Source organism: Tachypleus tridentatus, chromosome 10, assembly GCF_004210375.1.
Source record: "Tachypleus tridentatus isolate NWPU-2018 chromosome 10, ASM421037v1, whole genome shotgun sequence".
Classification (NCBI taxonomy): domain Eukaryota; kingdom Metazoa; phylum Arthropoda; class Merostomata; order Xiphosura; family Limulidae; genus Tachypleus; species Tachypleus tridentatus.
This window is the reverse complement of record NC_134834.1, coordinates 10,515,199-10,540,799: the sequence shown is the minus strand read 5'-3', so window position 1 is coordinate 10,540,799 and position 25,601 is coordinate 10,515,199. Positions and strand designations below refer to the sequence as shown.

Genomic DNA, 25,601 nt, shown 5'->3' with positions numbered 1-25,601 from the left:
AATATACTTACTATGTATTGGATATTTTGTTACCGAGTAAAAGGCTTAAAGTTCGGTCTAGGATTAAATAAATCTATTTTTGTTTTGTCCTGATTTACGCTGTCAAAACAACAAAAAAATTCGCTCGTTATTTTAGTTGAAATTAAGTTAGTTAATGAGATGAGTCAGCATGAGATTACGCTTTATTTGTATGAAAACAAATCATTTTTAATTCTACGGCGATTTCTAAACGAGTTTACAAAACCAAAATACGACCTCTTATCTTTCTAGAATTTTTCTGATTGAAGATTTTCAATTCAGATATTTATTCCTAATACACCAGTACTTTTCTTCAGTAATTTTCTTTCAAAGAATCATGATGAGAACACAGAGAGCTGAACCCTCACGTTTCTTTTTACTTCAGATATACTGCCCTCTAGTGTAGTACATCTGTAACTAAGACGTCTCAGTCGAATTTTGGTTACATCGTCATTATTAAAGCTCTCAGTCTGAAATACAAGATGGAGTTTCTGTCAGTACTGATAAGGTGTGATAATAACCTGTGTTCTATGGATAAAGCCTTCTGGATAAACACTTTAATTAACATCGCTTAATCCTGTCTTAATATACTATTGAATTCTGTAATATAATGCATAGCCTACTCTAGTGGTAATAACGTGAACTAATTTTAAAGATTCAGGAATAAAAACACAAAAACTTGTAAATATTTCATGAAATCAAAACAATCCTTATGTGGATTCTGGTGGTAAAAATTGTATTGTTTTTTTTTATTGGTTTAATCACATTTTGATTCACCTGGTGGCAATTGTTGAACTATCCATGACCATTAGGTTACGATTTTATGCAAACGTGTTGAATATTATTTTAGGTAAGATTCAAAATAAAACACAACCAAGATAGCATCCATTTAGCTCCAGACCCGGCATGGCCAGGTGGTTAGGGGGCGCTCGACTCGCAATCTGAGTGCCGCAGCTTCGAATCAACGTTACACCAAACATGCTTGCCCCTTCAGCTGTGGGAGCGTTATAATGCTACTGTCAGTCTCTCTGTTCGTTAGTAAAAGAGTAACCCAAGTATTAGCTGTGGGTGATGATGCATAGTTACCTTCCCTCTAATCTTACACTGCTAAATTAGGGACGACTAACACAGATAGCCCTCCTGTAGCCTTGCGCGAAATTAAAAACAAACCAAATCATTTAGCTCCCTCTATTATGAATGAAGTGAACTAGAATATATTTGCAATCATCGTGAGTTTATGCACAGCAATACTTAAAAGAGAAGGTATTTATTTACACGTGTCCACTGGTAATAAAAACCAGACTGCAAACATATTATTTCATGTATAATTTAATATATATATATTTTTTTCTCTTTGGACTTGACGTCATATTTAATACCTTATACCGTAGAAGACGCATCTATTTACGAGTTGATTCGCGCCCTTATTAATTGTTTGTTGTTGTTTTTTTTAAATCTCGATAGCCGTCCATAATTTAGCAGTGTAAGACTATAGGGAAGGCAGTTATCTCTTGGGCTACTCTTTTACCAACGAATAGTAGGATTGACTGTCACATTATAACGCTCCCATGGCTGAAAGGGCGAGCATGGATTCGAACCCGCGATCCTCACATTACGAGTCGAGTGCCTTAACCACCTGGTCATGCCAGATGGTACCTTCATTAACACTGTATTTAATCTCAGCAAGAAACATAAAAATACCGTCTGCACGATTTCTTTCATAACTGCTGTTGTTATTCTAACTCACAATTTCATAATATAAAGTCTGTGCTCTGTCCATGGAAGGAAGAGGGCTTCGCATTTTAACGTTCTAAGTCCAAAGTCCCACGAGGTTATGAAATTTAGAAATAGTTGCAACAAAGCTTTAAAAAAACATTTACATTTTTCGATGTAAGAAACTTAAAGAAACCTTCACTCCCCCTGTGTTTTTTAATCGTCTCTAGATGGATGACGCCCGGCACGGCCAGGTGAGTTATGGCGTTCAACTTGTAATCCGATGGTCGCGGGTTCGAATCCCCGTTGCACCAAACATGCTCACCGTTTCAGGCGTGGGGACGTTATAATTAAACGGTCAATCCCACTATTCGTTGGTGAAAGAGTAGCCCAAGAGTTGGCGGTGGGTGGTGATGACTAGCTGCCTTCCCTCTAGTCTTACACTGCTAAATTAGAGACGGCTAGCGCAGATAGCCCTCGAGTAGTTTTGCGCGAAATTCAAAAACAAAAAACAAACAAACTCGATGGCTTAATAGACTACGTTTTGCAACTTACAATATAAAATCATTTGTGGATCTTTGCAATTAACAACAGAGTCGGTTAATTCTATACATGTACTTGAAAACAAACTGTTCCCGTTTAGCAACGTTAAAGATGAAAAATCGACAGAAGAAACGTCATAGGGGTTCCGTAAAATGTGTTTTCAGTGGTTCATGTCCCTTATATATGTTTCCACTTCATTTCCTGTCGTGATCTTTCACTTGGACGTATCTGAATTTCAAAAGAAGTCATATAAATCAGTTTTGTATCCAGTTCATGGCAATAAGTCGATCAAAACGTCAGTTATTGTAAAGTTTCAGATCCGAACGTGCCGGACAGAAGTTGACTGAGTGTGAAAGTTTATAAAGGATTCCCACTTTTAATACACATATATACATCAGGCGGTATAGACTACATTAAATTCGCTGTCATGGAGTTTATCGTCAATGTCACGTAGACTATTCTTTTATATGCTTTCTGTTGTCTGAGTTTATATATCGGTGTCTTGTTTTCATTGGTTTGTACATTTCGTGTTTTGTAACTTTTAGAAATAAAGTTTTAAGACTGCTGTCTCAGTTAATAACAGTTTAATATAGTAATTGTTATTAATAACAATATAAAGTAATTCAGTAGAACAGTTTAATGTAGTAATTGTTATTAATAACAATATAAAGTAATTCAGTAGAACAGTTTAATATAGTAATTGTTATTAATAACAATATAAAGTAATTCAGTAGAACAGTTTAATGTAGTAATTGTTATTAATAACAATATAAAGTAATTCAGTAGAACAGTTTAATGTAGTAATTGTTATTAATAACAATATAAAGTAATTCAGTAGAACAGTTTAATGTAGTAATTGTTATTAATAACAATATAAAGTAATTCAGTAGAACAGTTTAATGTAGTAATTGTTATTAATAACAATATAAAGTAATTAGAACAGTTTAATGTAGTAATTGTTATTAATAACAGTTTAATGTAGTAATTGTTATTAATAACAATATAAAGTAATTCAGTAGAACAGTTTAATGTAGTAATTGTTATTAATAACAATATAAAGTAATTCAGTAGAACAGTTTAATGTAGTAATTGTTATTAATAACAATATAAAGTAATTCAGTAGAACAGTTTAATGTAGTAATTGTTATTAATAACAATATAAAGTAATTCAGTAGAACAGTTTAATGTAGTAATTGTTATTAATAACAATATAAAGTAATTCAGTAGAACAGTTTAATGTAGTAATTGTTATTAATAACAATATAAAGTAATTCAGTAGAACAGTTTAATGTAGTAATTGTTATTAATAACAATATAAAGTAATTCAGTAGAACAGTTTAATATAGTAATTGTTATTAATAACAATATAAAGTAATTCAGTAGAACAGTTTAATGTAGTAATTGTTATTAATAACAATATAAAGTAATTCAGTAGAACAGTTTAATGTAGTAATTGTTATTAATAACAATATAAAGTAATTCAGTAGAACAGTTTAATGTAGTAATTGTTATTAATAACAATATAAAGTAATTCAGTAGAACAGTTTAATATAGTAATTGTTATTAATAACAATATAAAGTAATTCAGTAGAACAGTTTAATGTAGTAATTGTTATTAATAACAATATAAAGTAATTCAGTAGAACAGTTTAATGTAGTAATTGTTATTAATAACAATATAAAGTAATTCAGTAGAACAGTTTAATGTAGTAATTGTTATTAATAACAATATAAAGTAATTCAGTAGAACAGTTTAATGTAGTAATTGTTATTAATAACAATATAAAGTAATTCAGTAGAACAGTTTAATGTAATTGTAAATAACAATATAAAGTAATTCAGTAGAACAGTTTATTAATATTACAATATAAAGTAATTCAGTAGAACAGTTTAATGTAGTAATTGTTATTAATAACAATATAAAGTAATTCAGTAGAACAGTTTAATATAGTAATTGTTATTAATAACAATATAAAGTAATTCAGTAGAACAGTTTAATATAGTAATTGTTATTAATAACAATATAAAGTAATTCAGTAGAACAGTTTAATATAGTTATTGTTATTAATAACAATATAAAGTAATTCAGTAGAACAGTTTAATGTAGTAATTGTTATTAATAACAATATAAAGTAATTCAGTAGAACAGTTTAATATAGTAATCATGTTATTAATAACAATATAAAGTAATTCAGTAGAACAGTTTAATATAGTAATTGTTATTAATAACAATATAAAGTAATTCAATAGAACAGTTTAATATAGTAACTGTTATTAATAACAATATAAAGTAATTCAGTAGAACAGTTTAATATAGTAATTGTTATTAATAACAATATAAAGTAATTCAGTAGAACAGTTTAATGTAGTAATTGTTATTAATAACAATATAAAGTAATTCAGTAGAACAGTTTAATGTAGTAATTGTTATTAATAACAATATAAAGTAATTCAGTAGAACAGTTTAATATAGTAATTGTTATTAATAACAATATAAAGTAATTCAGTAGAACAGTTTAATATAGTTATTGCTATTAATAACAATATAAAGTAATTCAGTAGAACAGTTTAATATAGTAATTGTTATTAATAACAATATAAAGTAATTCAATAGAACAGTTTAATATAGTAACTGTTATTAATAACAATATAAAGTAATTCAGTAGAACAGTTTAATATAGTAATTGTTATTAATAACAATATAAAGTAATTCAGTAGAACAGTTTGATATAGTAATTGTTATTAATAACAATATAAAGTAATTCAGTAGAACAGTTTAATATAGTAATTGTTATTAATAACAATATAAAGTAATTCAGTAGAACAGTTTAATATAGTTATTGCTATTAATAACAATATAAAGTAATTCAGTAGAACAGTTTAATGTAGTAATTGTTATTAATAACAATATAAAGTAATTCAGTAGAACAGTTTAATATAGTTATTGTTATTAATAACAATATAAAGTAATTCAGTAGAACAGTTTAATATAGTAATTGTTATTAATAACAATATAAAGTAATTCAGTAGAACAGTTTAATATAGTAACTGTTATTAATAACAATATAAAGTAATTCAGTAGAACAGTTTAATATAGTAACTGTTATTAATAACAATATAAAGTGATTCAGTAGAACAGTTTAATGTAGTAATTGTTATTAATAACAATATAAAGTAATTCAGTAGAACAGTTTAATATAGTTATTGCTATTAATAACAATATAAAGTAATTCAGTAGAACAGTTTAATATAGTAATTGTTATTAATAACAATATAAAGTAATTCAGTAGAACAGTTTAATATAGTTATTGCTATTAATAACAATATAAAGTAATTCAGTAGAACAGTTTAATGTAGTAATTGTTATTAATAACAATATAAAGTAATTCAGTAGAACAGTTTAATGTAGTAACTGTTATTAATAACGATATAAAGTAATTCAGTAGAACAGTTTAATATAGTAATTGTTATTAATAACAATATAAAGTAATTCAGTAGAACAGTTTAATGTAGTAATTGTTATTAAAAACGATATAAAGTAATTCAGTAGAACAGTTTGATATAGTAATTGTTATTAATAACAATATAAAGTAATTCAGTAGAACAGTTTAATGTAGTAATTGTTATTAATAACAATATAAAATAATTCAGTAGAACAGTTTAATGTAGTAATTGTTATTAATAACAATATAAAGTAATTCAGTAGAACAGTTTAATGTAGTAATTGTTATTAATAACAATATAAAGTAATTCAGTAGAACAGTTTAATATAGTAATTGTTATTAATAACAATATAAAGTAATTCAGTAGAACAGTTTAATGTAGTAATTGTTATTAATAACAATATAAAGTAATTCAGTAGAACAGTTTGATATAGTAATTGTTATTAATAACAATATAAAGTAATTCAGTATAACAGTTTAATGTAGTAATTGTTATTAATAACAATATAAAGTAATTCAGTAGAACAGTTTGATATCCTTTGCGACGGAGCACAGAGAACCAAGTGTGTTGTTTTGTATTCAGTGAAGAAACCCCCTAGTCTAACATATTACATCTAATAATTCGCAGTAATTCTCTAAACACACAAATTCCTTTGAAATAGTTTAATTTATTGACTTCTCTAATAAAACAGCAGTGGTTTAAAAAACCGGATTTCGATACCCGTAATGGGCAGAGCACAGATGTCTCGTTGTGTAGCTTTGTGCTTAACTCAAAACAACAACAAGATCTAATAAAACAGCAGTGATTTGAAAAGTGAGAAATCCTTTATTCTGTTATTTGATTTCTTTCGCAGGTGTGACCCCTAGCAACTACCACCCTATTAACACGAATTACCATCAGCAAATATTCGAAAATGGATCGTTAACAATCCAAGACGTTACGAAACAAGATGGTGGATATTATCTGTGTCAAGCGACCAATGGGATTGGATCCGAAATCAGTGGGGTAATTACACTAAAAGTGCACGGTGAGTGTGTTTGTACACGTGGCACGTGACCTTCGTGTGTCATGAAGCTCTTAATGAAAGCTGTTTTAATTTTAGCTTATTTTTTTATTTTTTAAGTTAATGGTTGATTCTACTTTTGTTGTGCGAACTCTTAGGAGATGTTTATTAGAAATTCTGTCTAGAGGTACGAACGTGGTTTAATGGTTAAGTATATTAGTCTGTGGATATGATGATTTGTGGTTCATGTCCCGTTGTCGCAGAAGGGAAATACTCTCTGCTGTTTAAGGTTGTGAGTGTGTTATAATTGTGACTACCAAATCAAACTATTCGATTTGAGTAGTCCAATGTTGGCGGTGAGTGACACTGGTAATCTGGTTTCCCTATAGTCTGTCAATTCAAAATTATGGACGGCTCGCCCGTGTATCACTATGATAAATATCTGAAACAAACAAATAATCAACCATCTGCTGAAGGTTACTTGTTCGGACATCACTGCTACAAACGTAGGTTGAGAAATTGCAAAATTGAAAACCAGGAAGTCGTCTTTTCTGTGGCAACTGCTAAAGAAACAAAGGTAACTCCATTACAAATACGAGTCTTGAGTCTATTCAACACAAAGGATTAAATAATGTTAGTTCGTTGTTCATTTTAAAGTGTATATTTATATAAGACACGATTTTATATCATTCGATTTTTTATTGTATTTTTTCATTAGCTGCTCCCCAGTTTCACACCAGATTCCGGACTCAAATGGTCCAGATTGGTGAATCCGTTTCCCTTGAATTTAGTGTGTCAGGAGACCAACCAATAAAAACAACGTGGTCACGAGATAAACAGCTTATCACATTAGAGAATGAACCCAGGTGGGTAAAGATTTAACACCAACAAACTCGTTGACTTAATTTCAAAGACAGTAAGGATTTCATTGTACATCAGACCTCATATCATCGTTTCATTCTATTAGTTTGAATTGTTAAAATAGCCGCTAGTTAAAGGTTAATATCCAGAGTGTATAGACCTCCTATCATCGTTTTATTCTATCAGTTTGAATTGTTAAAATAGCCGCTAGTTAATGGTTAACATCCAGACTGTATAGACCTCATATCATCGTTTCATTCTATCAGTTTGAATTGTTAAAATAGCCGCTAGTTAAAGGTTAAAATCCAGACTGTATAGACCTCGTATCATCGTTTCATTCTATCAGTTCAGATAGATAAAATAAAGGCAAGTTAAAGGTTAACATCCTCAACGTATATATGTTGTGTGTGTGTACGACGTGGATTTAGATGCACATACATGGGGCGCGAAAACCAATTGGAACACCTACTTAAATATATATCCATCTTATCCATAATATTACCTATGGATAATCAAGGTCGTATTTCAGTGACCAGTAATTTGTATTGTTTAAACACAAGAAAGCTTCTTGTCAAGTCAAATGGGTAAGAAGTGGAAGACTTATAATAAGGAAGACTTATTGTAGGAGCTTTAACAACAGGTGTTTTAGTGATCCAAACTGTAACTGTCTTTTAAAGAAGACACATTGTTGGAGCTCTAACAAAAGGTGTTTTAGTGATACAATCTGTAACTGTCTTTTAAAGAAGACATCTTGTTGTAGCTCTAACATTAGGTGTTTTAATGATACAAACTGTAACTGTCTTTTCAAGAAGACATCTTGTTGGAGCTCTAACAAAAGGTGTTTTTGTGATCCAAACTGTAATTGTCTTTTAAAGAAGACACATTGTTGGAGCTCTAACATTAGGTGTTTTAGTGATCCAAACTGTAACTGTCTTTTAAATAAGACACATTGTTGAAGCTCTAACAATAGGTGTTTTAGTGATCCATACTGTAACTGTCTTTGAAATTAGACATATTGTTGAAGTTCTAACAGTAGGTGTTTTAGTGATCCGAACTGTAACTGTCTTTTAAATAAGACATCTTGTTGGAGCTCTAACAATAGGTGTTTCAGTGATCCATACTGTAACTGTCTTTTAAAAAGACACATTGTTGAAGCTCTAACAATAGGTGTTTTAGTGATCCATACTGTAACTGTCTTTTAAATAAGACACATTGTTGAAGCTCTAACAATAGGTGTTTTAGTGATCCATACTGTAACTGTCTTTGAAATTAGACATATTGTTGAAGTTCTAACAGTAGGTGTTTTAGTGATCCATACTGTAACTGTCTTTTAAATAATAAACATTGTTGAAGTTCTAACATTAGGAGTTTTAATGATCCATACTGTAACAGTCTTTTAAAGAAGACACCTTGTTGGAGCTTTAACAACAGGTGTTTTAGTGATCCAAACTGTAACTGTCTTTTAAAGAAGACACATTGTTGGAGCTTTAACAATAGGTGTTTTAGTGATCCAAACTGTAACTGTCTTTTCATGAGGACATCTTGTTAGAGCTCTAACAATAGGTGTTTTAAATTTTCCATACCATAACTGTCTTTTAAAGAAGACATCTTGTTGGAGCTCCAACAATAGGTGTTTTAGTAATCCAAACTGTAACTGTCTTTTAAAGAGGAAACATTGTTGGAGCTCTAACAATAGTTGCTTTAGTCATACAATCTGTAACTGTCTTTTAAAGAAGACATCTTGTTGTAGCTCTAACATTAGGTGTTTTAGTGATACAAACTGTAACTGTCTTTTAAAGAAGACACATTGTTGGAGCTCTAACAAAAGGTGTTTTAGTGATACAATCTGTAACTGTCTTTTCAAGAAGACATCTTGTTGGAGCTCTAACAATAGGTGTTTTAGTGATCCAAACTGTAACTGTCTTTTAAAGAAGACACATTGTTGGAGCTCTAACAATAGGTGTTTTAGTGATCCAAACTGTAACTGTCTTTTAAATAAGACACATTGTTGGAGCTTTAACAATAGGTGTTTTAGTGATCCAAACTGTAACTGTCTTTTAAATAAGACACATTGTTGAAGCTCTAACAATAGGTGTTTTAGTGATCCATACTGTAACTGTCTTTTCATGAGGACATCTTGTTAGAGCTCTAACAATAGGTGTTTTAAATTTTCCATACCATAACTGTCTTTTAAAGAAGACATCTTGTTGGAGCTCCAACAATAGGTGTTTTAGTAATCCAAACTGTAACTGTCTTTTAAAGAGGAAACATTGTTGGAGCTCTAACAATAGTTGCTTTAGTCATACAATCTGTAACTGTCTTTTAAAGAAGACATCTTGTTGTAGCTCTAACATTAGGTGTTTTAGTGATACAAACTGTAACTGTCTTTTAAAGAAGACACATTGTTGGAGCTCTAACAAAAGGTGTTTTAGTGATACAATCTGTAACTGTCTTTTCAAGAAGACATCTTGTTGGAGCTCTAACAAAAGGTGTTTTTGTGATCCAAACTGTAACTGTTTTTCCAAGAAGACATCTTATTGGAGCTCTAACAATAGGTGTTTTAGTGATCCAAACTGTAACTGTCTTTTCAAGAGGACACATTGTTGGAGCTTTAACAATAGGTGTTTTAGTGATCCATACTGTAACTGTCTTTTAAATAAGACACATTGTTGAAGCTCTAACAATAGGTGTTTTAGTGATCCATACTGTAACTGTCTTTGAAATTAGACATATTGTTGAAGTTCTAACAGTAGGTGTTTTAGTGATCCATACTGTAACTGTCTTTTAAATAATAAACATTGTTGAAGTTCTAACATTAGGTGTTTTAATGATCCATACTGTAACAGGCTTTTAAAGAAGACACCTTGTTGGAGCTTTAACAACAGGTGTTTTAGTGATCCAAACTGTAACTGTCTTTTAAAGAAGGCTCATTGTTGGAACTTTAACAATAGGTGTTTTAGTGATCCAAACTGTAACTGTCTTTTCATGAGGACATCTTGTTAGAGCTCTAACAATAGGTGTTTTAAATGTTCCATACCATAACTGTCTTTTAAAGAAGACATCTTGTTGGAGCTCCAACAATAGGTGTTTTAGTAATCCAAACTGTAACTGTTTTTTAAAGAGGAAACACTGTTGGAGCTCTAACAATAGTTGCTTTAGTGATCCAAACTGTAACTGTTTTTTAAAGAAGACACATTGTTGGAGCTCTAACAATAGGTGTTTTAGTGATCCAAACTGTAACTGTCTTTTCAAGATGACATCTTGTTGGAGCTCTAACAATAGGTGTTTTAGTGATCCAAACTGTAACTGTCATTTAAATAAGACACATTGTTGGAGCTCTAACATTACGTGTTTTAGTGATACAAACTGTAACTGTCTTTTAAATAAGACACATTGTTGGAGCTTTAACAATAGGTGTTTTAGTGATCGAAGCTGTAACTGTCTTTTAAAGAAGACACATTGTGTAAGCTTTATCAATAGGTGTTTTAGTGATCCAAATTATAACTGTCTTTAAAATAAGACACATTTTTGGAGCTCTAACAATAGGTGTTTTAGTGATCCAAACTGTAACTGTCTTTTAAATAAGACATCTTGTTGGAGCTCTAACAATAGGTGTTTCAGTGATCCAAACTGTAACTGTTTTTCCAAGAAGACATCTTATTGGAGCTCTAACAATAGGTGTTTTAGTGATCCAAACTGTAACTGTCTTTTCAAAAGGACACACTGTTGGAGCTTTAACAATAGGTGTTTTAGTGATCCATACTGTAACTGTCTTTTAAAAAGACACATTGTTGAAGCTCTAACAATAGGTGTTTTAGTGATCCATACTGTAACTGTCTTTTAAATAAGACACATTGTTGAAGCTCTAACAATAGGTGTTTTAGTGATCCATACTGTTACTGTCTTTGAAATTAGACATATTGTTGAAGTTCTAACAGTAGGTGTTTTAGTGATCCATACTGTAACTGTCTTTTAAATAATAAACATTGTTGAAGCTCTAACAATAGGTGTTTTAGTGATCCATACTGTAACTGTCTTTTAAAGAAGACACATTGTTGGAGCTTTAACAATAGGTGTTTTAGTGATCCAAACTGTAACTGTCTTTTAAAGAAGACACATTCTTGGAGCTTTAACAATAGGTGTTTTAGTGATCCAAACTGTAACTGTCTTTTCATGAGGACATCTTGTTAGAGCTCTAACAATAGGTTTTTTAGTGATCCACACTGTAACTGTCTTTTAAAGAAGACACATTGTGTAAGCTTTATCAATAGGTGTTTTAGTGATCCATACTGTAACTGACTTTTAGATAAGAAACATTGTTGGAGCTCTGACAATAGGTGTTTTAGTGATCCATACTGTAACTGTCTTTTAAATAAAAAACATTGTTGGAGCTCTAACAATAGGTGTTTTAAGTGTTCCATACTGTAACTGTCTTTTAAAGAATACATCTTGTTGGAGCTCCAACAATAGGTGTTTTAGTGATCCAAACTGTAACTGTCTTTTAAAGAGGAAACATTGTTGGAGCTCTAACAATAGGTGTTTTAGTGATCCATACTGTAACTGTCTTTTAAATAAGACACATTGTTGGAGCTCTAACAATAGGTGTTTTAGTGATCCAAACTGTAACTGTCTTTTAAAAAAGACACATTGTTGGAGCTTTAACAATAGGTGTTTTAGTGATCCATACTGTAACTGACTTTTAGATAAGAAACATTGTTGGAGCTCTAACAATAGGTGTTTTAGTGATCCATACTGTAACTGTCTTTTAAATAAGACACATTGTTGGAGCTCTAACAATAGGTGTTTTAGTGATCCAAACTGTAACTGTCTTTTAAATAAGACATATTGTTAGAGCTCTAACAATAGGTGTTTTAGTGATCCAAACTGTAACTGTCTTTTAAAGAAGACATCTTGTTGGAGCTTTAACAATAGGTGTTTTAGTGATCCAAACTGTAACTGTCTTTTCATGAGGACATCTTGTTAGAGCTCTAACAATAGGTGTTTTAGTGATCCATACTGTAACTGTCTTTTAAAGAAGACATCTTTGTTGGAGCTCTAACAATAGGTGTTTTAGTGATCCAAACTGTAACTGTTTTTAAAGAAGAAACATTGTTGGAGCTCTAACAATAGGTGCTTTAGTGATCCAAACTGTAACTGTTTTTTAAAGAAGACACATTGTTGGAGCTCTAACAATAGGTGTTTTAGTGATCCAAACTGTAACTGTCTTTTAAAGAAGAAACATTGTTGGAGCTCTAACAATAGGTGTTTTAGTGATCCATACTGTAACTGTCTTTTAAATAAGACACATTGTTGGAGCTCTAACAATAGGTGTTTTAGTGATCCATACTGTAACTGTCTTTTAAATAAGAAACATTGTTGGAGCTCTAACAATAGGTGTTTTAGTGATCCATACTGTAACTGTCTTTTAAATAAAAAACATTGTTGGAGCTCTAACAATAGGTGTTTTAGTGATCCATACTGTAACTGTCTTTTAAATAAGACACATTGTTGGAGCTCTAACAATAGATGTTTTAGAGATCCAAACTGTAACTGTCTTTTAAATAAGACATATTGTTAGAGCTCTAACAATAGGTGTTTTAGTGATCCAAACTGTAACTGTCTTTTAAATAAGACATCTTGTTGGAGCTCTAACAATAGGTGTTTTAGTGATCCAAACTGTAACTGTCTTTTAAAGAAGACACATTGTTGGAGCTTTAACAATAGGTGTTTTAGTGATCCAAACTGTAACTGTCTTTTAATGAAGACATATTGTTGGAGCTCTAACAATAGGTGTTTTAGTGATCCATACTGTAACTGTCTTTTAAAGAAGACATCTTGTTGGAGCTCCAACAATAGGTGTTTTAGTAATCCAAACTGTAACTGTCTTTTAAAGAGGAAACATTGTTGGAGCTCTAACAATAGGTGTTTTAGTGATCCATACTGTAACTGTCTTTTAAATAAGACACATTCTTCAACCTCTAACAATAGGTGTTTTAGTGATCCATACTGTAACTGACTTTTAGATAAGAAACATTGTTGGAGCTCTGACAATAGGTGTTTTAGTGATCCATACTGTAACTGTCTTTTAAATAAAAAACATTGTTGGAGCTCTAACAATAGGTGTTTTAGTGATCCATACTGTAACTGTCTTTTAAATAAGACACATTGTTGGAGCTCTAACAATAGATGTTTTAGAGATCCAAACTGTAACTGTCTTTTAAATAAGACACATTGTTGGAGCTCTAACAATAGGTGTTTTAGTGATCCAAACTGTAACTGTCTTTTAAAGAAGACATCTTGTTGGAGCTTTAACAATAGGTGTTTTAGTGATCCAAACTGTAACTGTCTTTTAAAGAAGACACATTGTTGGAGCTTTAACAATAGGTGTTTTAGTGATCCAAACTGTAACTGTCTTTTCATGAGGACATCTTGTTAGAGCTCTAACAATAGGTGTTTTAGTGATCCATACTGTAACTGTCTTTTAAAGAATACATGTTGTTGGAGCTCCAACAATAGGTGTTTTAGTGATCCAAACTGTAACTGTTTTTTAAAGAGGAAACATTGTTGGAGCTCTAACAATAGTTGCTTTAGTGATCCAAACTGTAACTTTTTTTTAAAGAAGACACATTGTTGGAGCTCTAACAATAGGTGTTTTAGTGATCCAAACTGTAACTGTCTTTTAAAGAAGACACATTGTTGGAGCTCTAACAATAGGTGTTTTAGTGATCCATACTGTAACTGACTTTTAGATAAGAAACATTGTTGGAGCTCTAACAATAGGTGTTTTAGTGATCCATACTGTAACTGTCTTTTAAATAAAAAACATTGTTGGAGCTCTAACAATAGGTGTTTTAGTGATCCAAACTGTAACTGTTTTTTAAATAAGAAACATTGTTGGAGCTCTAACAATAGGTGTTTTTGTGATCCAAACTGTAACTGTCTTTTAAATAAGACACATTGTTGGAGCTCTAACAATAGGTGTTTTAGTGATCCATACTGTAACTGTCTTTTAAAGAAGAAACATTGTTGGAGCTCTAACAATAGGTGTTTTAGTGATCCAAACTGTAACTGTCTTTTAAAGAATACATCTTGTTGGAGCTCCAACAATAGGTGTTTTAGTGATCCAAACTGTAACTGTCTTTTAAAGAGAAAACATTGTTGGAGCTCTAACAATAGGTGTTTTAGTGATCCAAACTGTAACTGTCTTTTAAAGAAGACATCTTGTTGGAGCTCTAACAATAGGTGTTTTAGTGATCCAAACTGTAACTGTCTTTTAAAGAAGACACATTGTTGGAGCTCTAACAATAGGTGTTTTAGTGATCCAAACTGTAACTGTCTTTTAAAGAAGACACATTGTTGGAGCTCTAACAATAGGTGTTTTAGTGATACAAACTGTAACTGTCTTTTAAAGAAGACATCTTGTTGTAGCTTTAACATTAGGTGTTTTAGTGATCCAAACTGTAACTGTCTTTTAAAGAAGACACATTGTTGGAGCTCTAACAATAGGTGTTTTAGTGATCCAAACTGTAACTGTCTTTTAAATAAGACACATTGTTGGAGCTCTAACAATAGGTGTTTTAGTGATCCAAACTGTAACTGTCTTTTAAATAAGACATCTTGTTGGAGCTCTAACAATAGGTGTTTTAGTGATCCAAACTGTAACTGTCTTTTAAATAAGACACATTGTTGGAGCTCTAACAATAGGTGTTTTAGTGATCCAAACTGTAACTGTCTTTTAAAGAAGACACATTGTTGGAGCTCTAACAATAGGTGTTTTAGTGATCCAAACTGTAACTGTCTTTTAAAGAAGACACATTGTTGGAGCTCTAACAATAGGTGTTTTAGTGATCCATACTGTAACTGTCTTTTAAATAAGACACATTGTTGGAGCTCTAACAATAGGTGTTTTAGTGATCCAAACTGTAACTGTCTTTTAAATAAGACACATTGTTGGAGCTCTAACAATAGGTGTTTTAGTGATCCATACTGTAACTGTCTTTTAAAGAAGACACATTGTTGGAGCTCTAACAATAGGTGTTTTAGTGATCCAAACTGTAACTGTCTTTTAAATAAGACACATTGTTGGAGCTCTAACAATAGGTGTTTTAGTGATCCATACTGTAACTGTCTTTTAAATAAGACATCTTGTTGGAGCTCTAACAATAGGTGTTTTAGTGATCCAAACTGTAACTGTCTTTTAAAGAGGAAACATTGTTGGAGCTCTAACAATAGTTGCTTTAGTGATCCAAACTGTAACTGTTTTTTAAAGAAGACACATTGTTGGAGCTCTAACAATAGGTGTTTTAGTGATCCAAACTGTAACTGTCTTTTCAAGAAGACATCTTGTTGGAGCTCTAACAATAGGTGTTTTAGTGATCCAAACTGTAACTGTCTTTTAAATAAGACACATTGTTGGAGCTCTAACAATAGGTGTTTTAGTGATCCAAACTGTAACTGTCTTTTAAAGAAGACACATTGTTGGAGCTCTAACAATAGGTGTTTTAGTGATCCAAACTGTAACTGTCTTTTAAATAAGACACATTGTTGGAGCTCTAACAATAGGTGTTTTAGTGATCCAAACTGTAACTGTCTTTTAAAGAAGACACATTGTTGGAGCTCTAACAATAGGTGTTTTAGTGATCCAAACTGTAACTGTCTTTTAAATAAGACACATTGTTGGAGCTCTAACAATAGGTGTTTTAGTGATCCAAACTGTAACTGTCTTTTAAATAAGACACATTGTTGGAGCTCTAACAATAGGTGTTTTAGTGATCCAAACTGTAACTGTCTTTTAAATAAGACACATTGTTGGAGCTCTAAAAATAGGTGTTTTAGTGATCCAAACTGTAACTGTCTTTTAAATAAGACACATTGTTGGAGCTCTAACAATAGGTGTTTTAGTGATCCAAACTGTAACTGTCTTTTAAAGAAGACACATTGTTGGAGCTCTAACAATAGGTGTTTTAGTGATCCAAACTGTAACTGTCTTTTAAAGAAGACACATTGTTGGAGCTCTAACAATAGGTGTTTTAGTGATCCAAACTGTAACTGTCTTTTAAATAAGACACATTGTTGGAGCTCTAACAATAGGTGTTTTAGTGATCCATACTGTAACTGTCTTTTAAATAAGACACATTGTTGGAGCTCTAACAATAGATGTTTTAGAGATCCAAACTGTAACTGTCTTTTAAATAAGACATATTGTTGAAGCTCTAACAATAGGTGTTTTAGTGATCCATACTGTAACTGTCTTTTAAATAATAAACATTGTTGGAGCTCTAACAATAGGTGTTTTAGTGATCCAAACTGTAACTGTCTTTTAAAGAAGACACATTGTTGGAGCTCTAACAATAGGTGTTTTAGTGATCCAAACTGTAACTGTCTTTTAAAGAAGACACATTGTTGGAGCTCTAACAATAGGTGTTTTAGTGATCCACACTGTAACTGTCTTTTAAAGAAGACATCTTGTTGGAGCTCTAACAATAGGTGTTTTAGTGATCCAAACTGTAACTGTCTTTTAAAGAAGACACATTGTTGGAGCTCTAACAATAGGTGTTTTAGTGATCCATACTGTAACTGTCTTTTAAATAAGAAACATTGTTGGAGCTCTAACAATAGGTGTTTTAGTGATCCATACTGTAACTGTCTTTTAAAGAATACACATTGTTGGAGCTCTAACAATAGGTGTTTTAGTGATCCAAACTGTAACTGTCTTTTAAAGAAGAAACATTGTTGGAGCTCTAACAATAGGTGTTTTAGTGATCCATACTGTAACTGTCTTTTAAATAAGACACATTCTTCAACCTCTAACAATAGGTGTTTTAGTGATCCATACTGTAACTGACTTTTAGATAAGAAACATTGTTGGAGCTCTGACAATAGGTGTTTTAGTGATCCATACTGTAACTGTCTTTTAAATAAAAAACATTGTTGGAGCTCTAACAATAGGTGTTTTAGTGATCCATACTGTAACTGTCTTTTAAATAAGACACATTGTTGGAGCTCTAACAATAGATGTTTTAGAGATCCAAACTGTAACTGTCTTTTAAATAAGACATATTGTTAGAGCTCTAACAATAGGTGTTTTAGTGATCCAAACTGTAACTGTCTTTTAAAGAAGACATCTTGTTGGAGCTCTAACAATAGGTGTTTTAGTGATCCAAACTGTAACTGTCTTTTAAAGAAGACACATTGTTGGAGCTCTAACAATAGGTGTTTTAGTGATCCAAACTGTAACTGTCTTTTAAATGAGGACATTTTGTTGGAGCTCTAACAATAGGTGTTTTAGTGATCCATACTGTAACTGTCTTTTAAAGAATACATGTTGTTGGAGCTCCAACAATAGGTGTTTTAGTGATCCAAACTGTAACTGTCTTTTAAAGAGAAAACATTGTTGGAGCTCTAACAATAGGTGTTTTAGTGATCCAAACTGTAACTGTTTTTTTAAATAAGAAACATTGTTGGAGCTCTAACAATAGGTGTTTTAGTGATCCAAACTGTAACTGTCTTTTAAAGAAGACACATTGTTGGAGCTCTAACAATAGGTGTTTTAGTGATCCATACTGTAACTGTCTTTTAAATAAGAAACATTGTTGGAGCTCTAACAATAGGTGTTTTAGTGATCCATACTGTAACTGTCTTTTAAATAAAAACATTGTTGGAGCTCTAACAATAGGTGTTTTAGTGATCCAAACTGTAACTGTTTTTTAAATAAGAAACATTGTTGGAGCTTTAACAATAGGTGTTTTAGTGATCCAAACTGTAACTGTCTTTTAAATAAGACACATTGTTGGAGCTCTAACAATAGGTGTTTTAGTGATCCATACTGTAACTGTCTTTTAAAGAAGAAACATTGTTGGAGCTCTAACAATAGGTGTTTTAGTGATCCAAACTGTAACTGTCTTTTAAAGAATACATCTTGTTGGAGCTCCAACAATAGGTGTTTTAGTGATCCAAACTGTAACTGTCTTTTAAAGAAGAAACATTGTTGGAGCTCTAACAATAGGTGTTTTAGTGATCCATACTGTAACTGTCTTTTAAATAAGACACATTGTTGGAGCTCTAACAATAGGTGTTTTAGTGATCCAAACTGTAACTGTCTTTTAAAGAAGACACATTGTTGGAGCTCTAACAATAGGTGTTTTAGTGATCCATACTGTAACTGTCTTTTAAATAAGACACATTGTTGGAGCTCTAACAATAGGTGTTTTAGTGATCCATACTGTAACTGTCTTTTAAATAAAACACATTGTTGGAGCTCTAACAATAGGTGTTTTAGTGATCCATACTGTAACTGTCTTTTAAAGAAGAAACATTATTGGAGCTCTAACAATAGGTGTTTTAGTGATCCAAACTGTAACTGTCTTTTAAATAAGACACATTGTTGGAGCTCTAACAATAGGTGTTTTAGTGATCCAAACTGTAACTGTCTTTTAAATAAGACACATTGTTGGAGCTCTAACAATAGGTGTTTTAGTGATCCAAACTGTAACTGTCTTTTAAATAAGACACATTGTTGGAGCTCTAACAATAGGTGTTTTAGTGATCCATACTGTAACTGTCTTTTAAATAAGACACATTGTTGGAGCTCTAACAATAGGTGTTTTAGTGATCCAAACTGTAACTGTCTTTTAAATAAGACACATTGTTGGAGCTCTAACAATAGGTGTTTTAGTGATCCAAACTGTAACTGTCTTTTAAATAAGACACATTGTTGGAGCTCTAAAAATAGGTGTTTTAGTGATCCATACTGTAACTGTCTTTTAAATAAGACACATTGTTGGAGCTCTAACAATAGGTGTTTTAGTGATCCATAACTGTAACTGTCTTTTAAAGAAGACATCATTGTTGGAGCTCTAACAATAGGTGTTTTAGTGATCCAAACTGTAACTGTCTTTTAAAGAAGACACATTGTTGGAGCTCTAACAATAGGTGTTTTAGTGATCCAAACTGTAACTGTCTTTTAAATAAGACACATTGTTGGAGCTCTAACAATAGGTGTTTTAGTGATCCAAACTGTAACTGTCTTTTAAAGAAGAAACATTGTTGGAGCTCTAACAATAGGTGTTTTAGTGATCCAAACTGTAACTGTCTTTTAAATAAGACACATTGTTGGAGCTCTAACAATAGGTGTTTTAGTGATCCAAACTGTAACTGTCTTTTAAAGAAAACACATTGTTGGAGCTCTAACAATAGGTGTTTTAGTGATCCATACTGTAACTGTCTTTTAAATAAGACACATTGTTGAAGCTCTAACAATAGGTGTTTTAGTGATCCAAACTGTAACTGTCTTTTAAAGAAGACACATTGTTGGAGCTCTAACAATAGGTGTTTTAGTGATCCATACTGTAACTGTCTTTTAAATAAGACACATTGTTGGAGCTCTAACAATAGGTGTTTTAGTGATCCATACTGTAACTGTCTTTTAAATAAGACACATTGTTGGAGCTCTAACAATAGGTGTTTTAGTGATCCATACTGTAACTGTCTTTTAAAAAAGAAACATTGTTGGAGCTCTAACAATAGGTGTTTTAGTGATCCAAACTGTAACTGTCTTTTAAATAAGACACATTGTTGGAGCTCTAACAATAGGTGTTTTAGTGATCCAAACTGTAACTGTCTTTTAAATAAGACATATTGTTGGAGCTCTAACAATAGGTGTTTTAGTGATCCAAACTGTAACTGTCTTTTAAATAAGACACATTGTTGGAGCTCTAACAATAGGTGTTTTAGTGATCCAAACTGTAACTGTCTTTTAAATAAGACACATTGTTGGAGCTCTAACAATAGGTGTTTTAGTGATCCAAACTGTAACTGTCTTTTAAATAAGACACATTGTTGGAGCTCTAACAATAGGTGTTTTAGTGATCCAAACTGTAACTGTCTTTTAAATAAGAAACATTGTTGGAGCTCTAACAATAGGTGTTTTAGTGATCCATACTGTAACTGTCTTTTAAAGAAGACACATTGTTGGAGCTCTAACAATAGGTGTTTTAGTGATCCAAACTGTAACTGTCTTTTAAATAAGACACATTGTTGGAGCTCTAACAATAGGTGTTTTAGTGATCCATACTGTAACTGTCTTTTAAATAAGACACATTGTTGGAGCTCTAACAATAGGTGTTTTAGTGATCCAAACTGTAACTGTCTTTTAAAGAAGACACATTGTTGGAGCTCTAACAATAGGTGTTTTAGTGATCCATACTGTAACTGTCTTTTAAATAAACATTGTTGGAGCTCTAACAATAGGTGTTTTAGTGATCCAAACTGTAACTGTCTTTTAAATAAGACACATTGTTGGAGCTCTAACAATAGGTGTTTTAGTGATCCAAACTGTAACTGTCTTTTAAATAAGACACATTGTTGGAGCTCTAACAATAGGTGTTTTAGTGATCCAAACTGTAACTGTCTTTTAAAGAAGAAACATTGTTGGAGCTCTAACAATAGGTGTTTTAGTGATCCAAACTGTAACTGTCTTTTAAATAAGACACATTGTTGGAGCTCTAACAATAGGTGTTTTAGTGATCCAAACTGTAACTGTCTTTTAAATAAGACACATTGTTGGAGCTCTAACAATAGGTGTTTTAGTGATCCATACTGTAACTTTCTTTTAAATAAGACACATTGTTGGAGCTCTAACAATAGGTGTTTTAGTGATCCAAACTGTAACTTTCTTTTAAATAAGACACATTGTTGGAGCTCTAACAATAGGTGTTTTAGTGATCCAAACTGTAACTGTCTTTTAAATAAGACACATTGTTGGAGCTCTAACAATAGGTGTTTTAGTGATCCAAACTGTAACTGTCTTTTAAATAAGACACATTGTTGGAGCTCTAACAATAGGTGTTTTAGTGATCCAAACTGTAACTGTCTTTTAAAGAAGACACATTGTTGGAGCTCTAACAATAGGTGTTTTAGTGATCCAAACTGTAACTGTCTTTTAAATAAGACACATTGTTGGAGCTCTAACAATAGGTGTTTTAGTGATCCAAACTGTAACTGTCTTTTAAAGAAGACACATTGTTGGAGCTCTAACAATAGGTGTTTTAGTGATCCAAACTGTAACTGTCTTTTAAAGAAGAAACATTGTTGGAGCTCTAACAATAGTTGCTTTAGTGATCCAAACTGTAACTGTTTTTTAAAGAAGACACATTGTTGGAGCTCTAACAATAGGTGTTTTAGTGATCCAAACTGTAACTGTCTTTTAAAGAAGAAACATTGTTGGAGCTCTAACAATAGGTGTTTTAGTGATCCATACTGTAACTGTCTTTTAAATAAGAAACATTGTTGGAGCTCTAACAATAGGTGTTTTAGTGATCCATACTGTAACTGTCTTTTAAATAAGAAACATTGTTGGAGCTCTAACAATAGGTGTTTTAGTGATCCAAACTGTAACTGTCTTTTAAATAAGACACATTGTTGGAGCTCTAACAATAGGTGTTTTAGTGATCCATACTGTAACTGTCTTTTTAAGAAGAAACATTATTGGAGCTCTAACAATAGGTGTTTTAGTGATCCAAACTGTAACTGTCTTTTAAAGAATACATCTTGTTGGAGCTCTAACAATAGGTGTTTTAGTGATCCAAACTGTAACTGTCTTTTAAAGAAGAACATTGTTGGAGCTCTAACAATAGGTGTTTTAGTGATCCAAACTGTAACTGTCTTTTAAATAAGACACATTGTTGGAGCTCTAACAATAGGTGTTTTAGTGATCCAAACTGTAACTGTCTTTTAAAGAAGACACATTGTTGGAGCTCTAACAATAGGTGTTTTAGTGATCCATACTGTAACTGTCTTTTAAATAAGACACATGGTTGGAGCTCTAAAAAATAGGTGTTTTAGTGATCCATACTGTAACTGTCTTTTAAATAAAACACATTGTTGGAGCTCTAACAATAGGTGTTTTAGTGATCCATACTGTAACTGTCTTTTAAAGAAGAAACATTGTTGGAGCTCTAACAATAGGTGTTTTAGTGATCCAAACTGTAACTGTCTTTTAAATAAGAAACATTGTTGGAGCTCTAACAATAGGTGTTTTAGTGATCCAAACTGTAACTGTCTTTTAAATAAGACACATTGTTGGAGCTCTAACAATAGGTGTTTTAGTGATCCATACTGTAACTGTCTTTTAAAGAAGAAACATTGTTGGAGCTCTAACAATAGGTGTTTTAGTGATCCAAACTGTAACTGTCTTTTAAATAAGACACATTGTTGGAGCTCTAACAATAGGTGTTTTAGTGATCCAAACTGTAACTGTCTTTTAAATAAGACATATTGTTGGAGCTCTAACAATAGGTGTTTTAGTGATCCATACTGTAACTTTCTTTTAAATAAGACACATTGTTGGAGCTCTAACAATAGGTGTTTTAGTGATCCAAACTGTAACTGTCTTTTAAATAAGACACATTGTTGGAGCTCTAACAATAGGTGTTTTAGTGATCCAAACTGTAACTGTCTTTTAAAGAAGAAACATTGTTGGAGCTCTAACAATAGGTGTTTTAGTGATCCAAACTGTAACTGTCTTTTAAATAAGACACATTGTTGGAGCTCTAACAATAGGTGTTTTAGTGATCCATACTGTAACTGTCTTTTAAATAAGACACATTGTTGGAGCTCTAACAATAGGTGTTTTAGTGATCCAAACTGTAACTGTCTTTTAAATAAGAAACATTGTTGGAGCTCTAACAATAGGTGTTTTAGTGATCCAAACTGTAACTGTCTTTTAAATAAGACACATTGTTGGAGCTCTAACAATAGGTGTTTTAGTGATCCAAACTGTAACTGTCTTTTAAAGAAGACACATTGTTGGAGCTCTAACAATAGGTGTTTTAGTGATCCATACTGTAACTGTCTTTTAAATAAGAAACATTGTTGGAGCTCTAACAATAGGTGTTTTAGTGATCCAAACTGTAACTGTCTTTTAAATAAAGAACATTGTTGGAGCTCCAACAATAGGTGTTTTAGTGATCCAAACTGTAACTGTCTTTTAAATAAGACACATTGTTGGAGCTCTAACAATAGGTGTTTTAGTGATCCATACTGTAACTGTCTTTTAAAGAAGAAACATTATTGGAGCTCTAACAATAGGTGTTTTAGTGATCCAAACTGTAACTGTCTTTTAAATAAGACACATTGTTGGAGCTCTAACAATAGGTGTTTCAGTGATCCAAACTGTAACTGTCTTTTAAATAAGACAAATTGTTAGAGCTCTAACAATAGGTGTTTTAGTGATCCATACTGTAACTGTCTTTTAAATAAGACACATTGTTGAACCTCTAACAATAGGTGTTTTAGTTATCGAAACTGTAACTGTCTTTTAAAGAAGACACATTGTTGGAGCTCTAACAATAGGTGTTTTAGTGATCCATACTGTAACTGACTTTTAGATAAGAAACATTGTTGGAGCTCTGACAATAGGTGTTTTAGTGATCCATACTGTAACTGTATTTTAAATAAGACACATTGTTGGAGCTCTAACAATAAGTGTTTCAGTGATCCAAACTGTAACTGTCTTTTAAATAAGACACATTGTTGGAGCTCTAACAATAGGTGTTTTAGTGATCCAAACTGTAACTGTCTTTTAAATAAGACACATTGTTGGAGCTCTAACAATAGGTGTTTTAGTGATCCAAACTGTAACTGTCTTTTAAATAAGACACATTGTTGGAGCTCTAACAATAGGTGTTTTAGTGATCCAAACTGTAACTGTCTTTTAAATAAGACACATTGTTGGAGCTCTAACAATAGGTGTTTTAGTGATCCAAACTGTAACTGTCTTTTAAATAAGACACATTGTTGGAGCTCTAACAATAGGTGTTTTAGTGATCCAAACTGTAACTGTCTTTTAAATAAGAAACATTGTTGGAGCTCTAACAATAGGTGTTTTAGTGATCCATACTGTAACTGTCTTTTAAATAAGACACATTGTTGGAGCTCTAACAATAGGTGTTTTAGTGATCCATACTGTAACTGTCTTTTAAATAAGAAACATTGTTGGAGCTCTAACAATAGGTGTTTTAGTGATCCAAACTGTAACTGTCTTTTAAATAAGACACATTGTTGGAGCTCTAACAATAGGTGTTTTAGTGATCCAAACTGTAACTGTCTTTTAAATAAGACACATTGTTGGAGCTCTAACAATAGGTGTTTTAGTGATCCATACTGTAACTTTCTTTTAAATAATACACATTGTTGGAGCTCTAACAATAGGTGTTTTAGTGATCCAAACTGTAACTTTCTTTTAAATAATACACATTGTTGGAGCTCTAACAATAGGTGTTTTAGTAATCCAAACTGTAACTGTCTTTTAAAGAGGAAACATTGTTGGAGCTCTAACAATAGGTGTTTTAGTGATCCAAACTGTAACTGTCTTTTAAATAAGACACATTGTTGGAGCTCTAACAATAGGTGTTTTAGTGATCCAAACTGTAACTGTCTTTTAAAGAAGAAACATTGTTGGAGCTCTAACAATAGGTGTTTTAGTGATCCAAACTGTAACTGTCTTTTAAATAAGACACATTGTTGGAGCTCTAACAATAGGTGTTTTAGTGATCCAAACTGTAACTGTCTTTTAAATAAGACACATTGTTGGAGCTCTAAAAATAGGTGTTTTAGTGATCCATACTGTAACTGTCTTTTAAATAAGACACATTGTTGGAGCTCTAACAATAGGTGTTTTAGTGATCCAAACTGTAACTGTCTTTTAAATAAGACACATTGTTGGAGCTCTAACAATAGGTGTTTTAGTGATCCAAACTGTAACTGTCTTTTAAATAAGACACATTGTTGGAGCTCTAACAATAGGTGTTTTAGTGATCCAAACTGTAACTTTCTTTTAAATAAGACACATTGTTGGAGCTCTAACAATAGGTGTTTTAGTGATCCAAACTGTAACTGTCTTTTAAATAAGAAACATTGTTGGAGCTCTAACAATAGGTGTTTTAGTGATCCAAACTGTAACTGTCTTTTAAATAAGAAACATTGTTGGAGCTCTAACAATAGGTGTTTTAGTGATCCAAAC

General features: G+C 31.8%; 1 protein-coding gene across 1 annotated transcript in view; it reads left to right on the top strand.

Annotated features, from left to right (window-relative positions):
• LOC143228738 (cell adhesion molecule Dscam1-like) overlaps positions 1-25,601 on the top strand; it is a 191,848-nt gene that overhangs the window by 73,524 nt on the left and 92,723 nt on the right. The window contains 2 exon segments of the mRNA XM_076460032.1: positions 6,572-6,745; positions 7,440-7,587. Coding sequence (XP_076316147.1) covers positions 6,572-6,745; positions 7,440-7,587 — 322 coding nt within the window.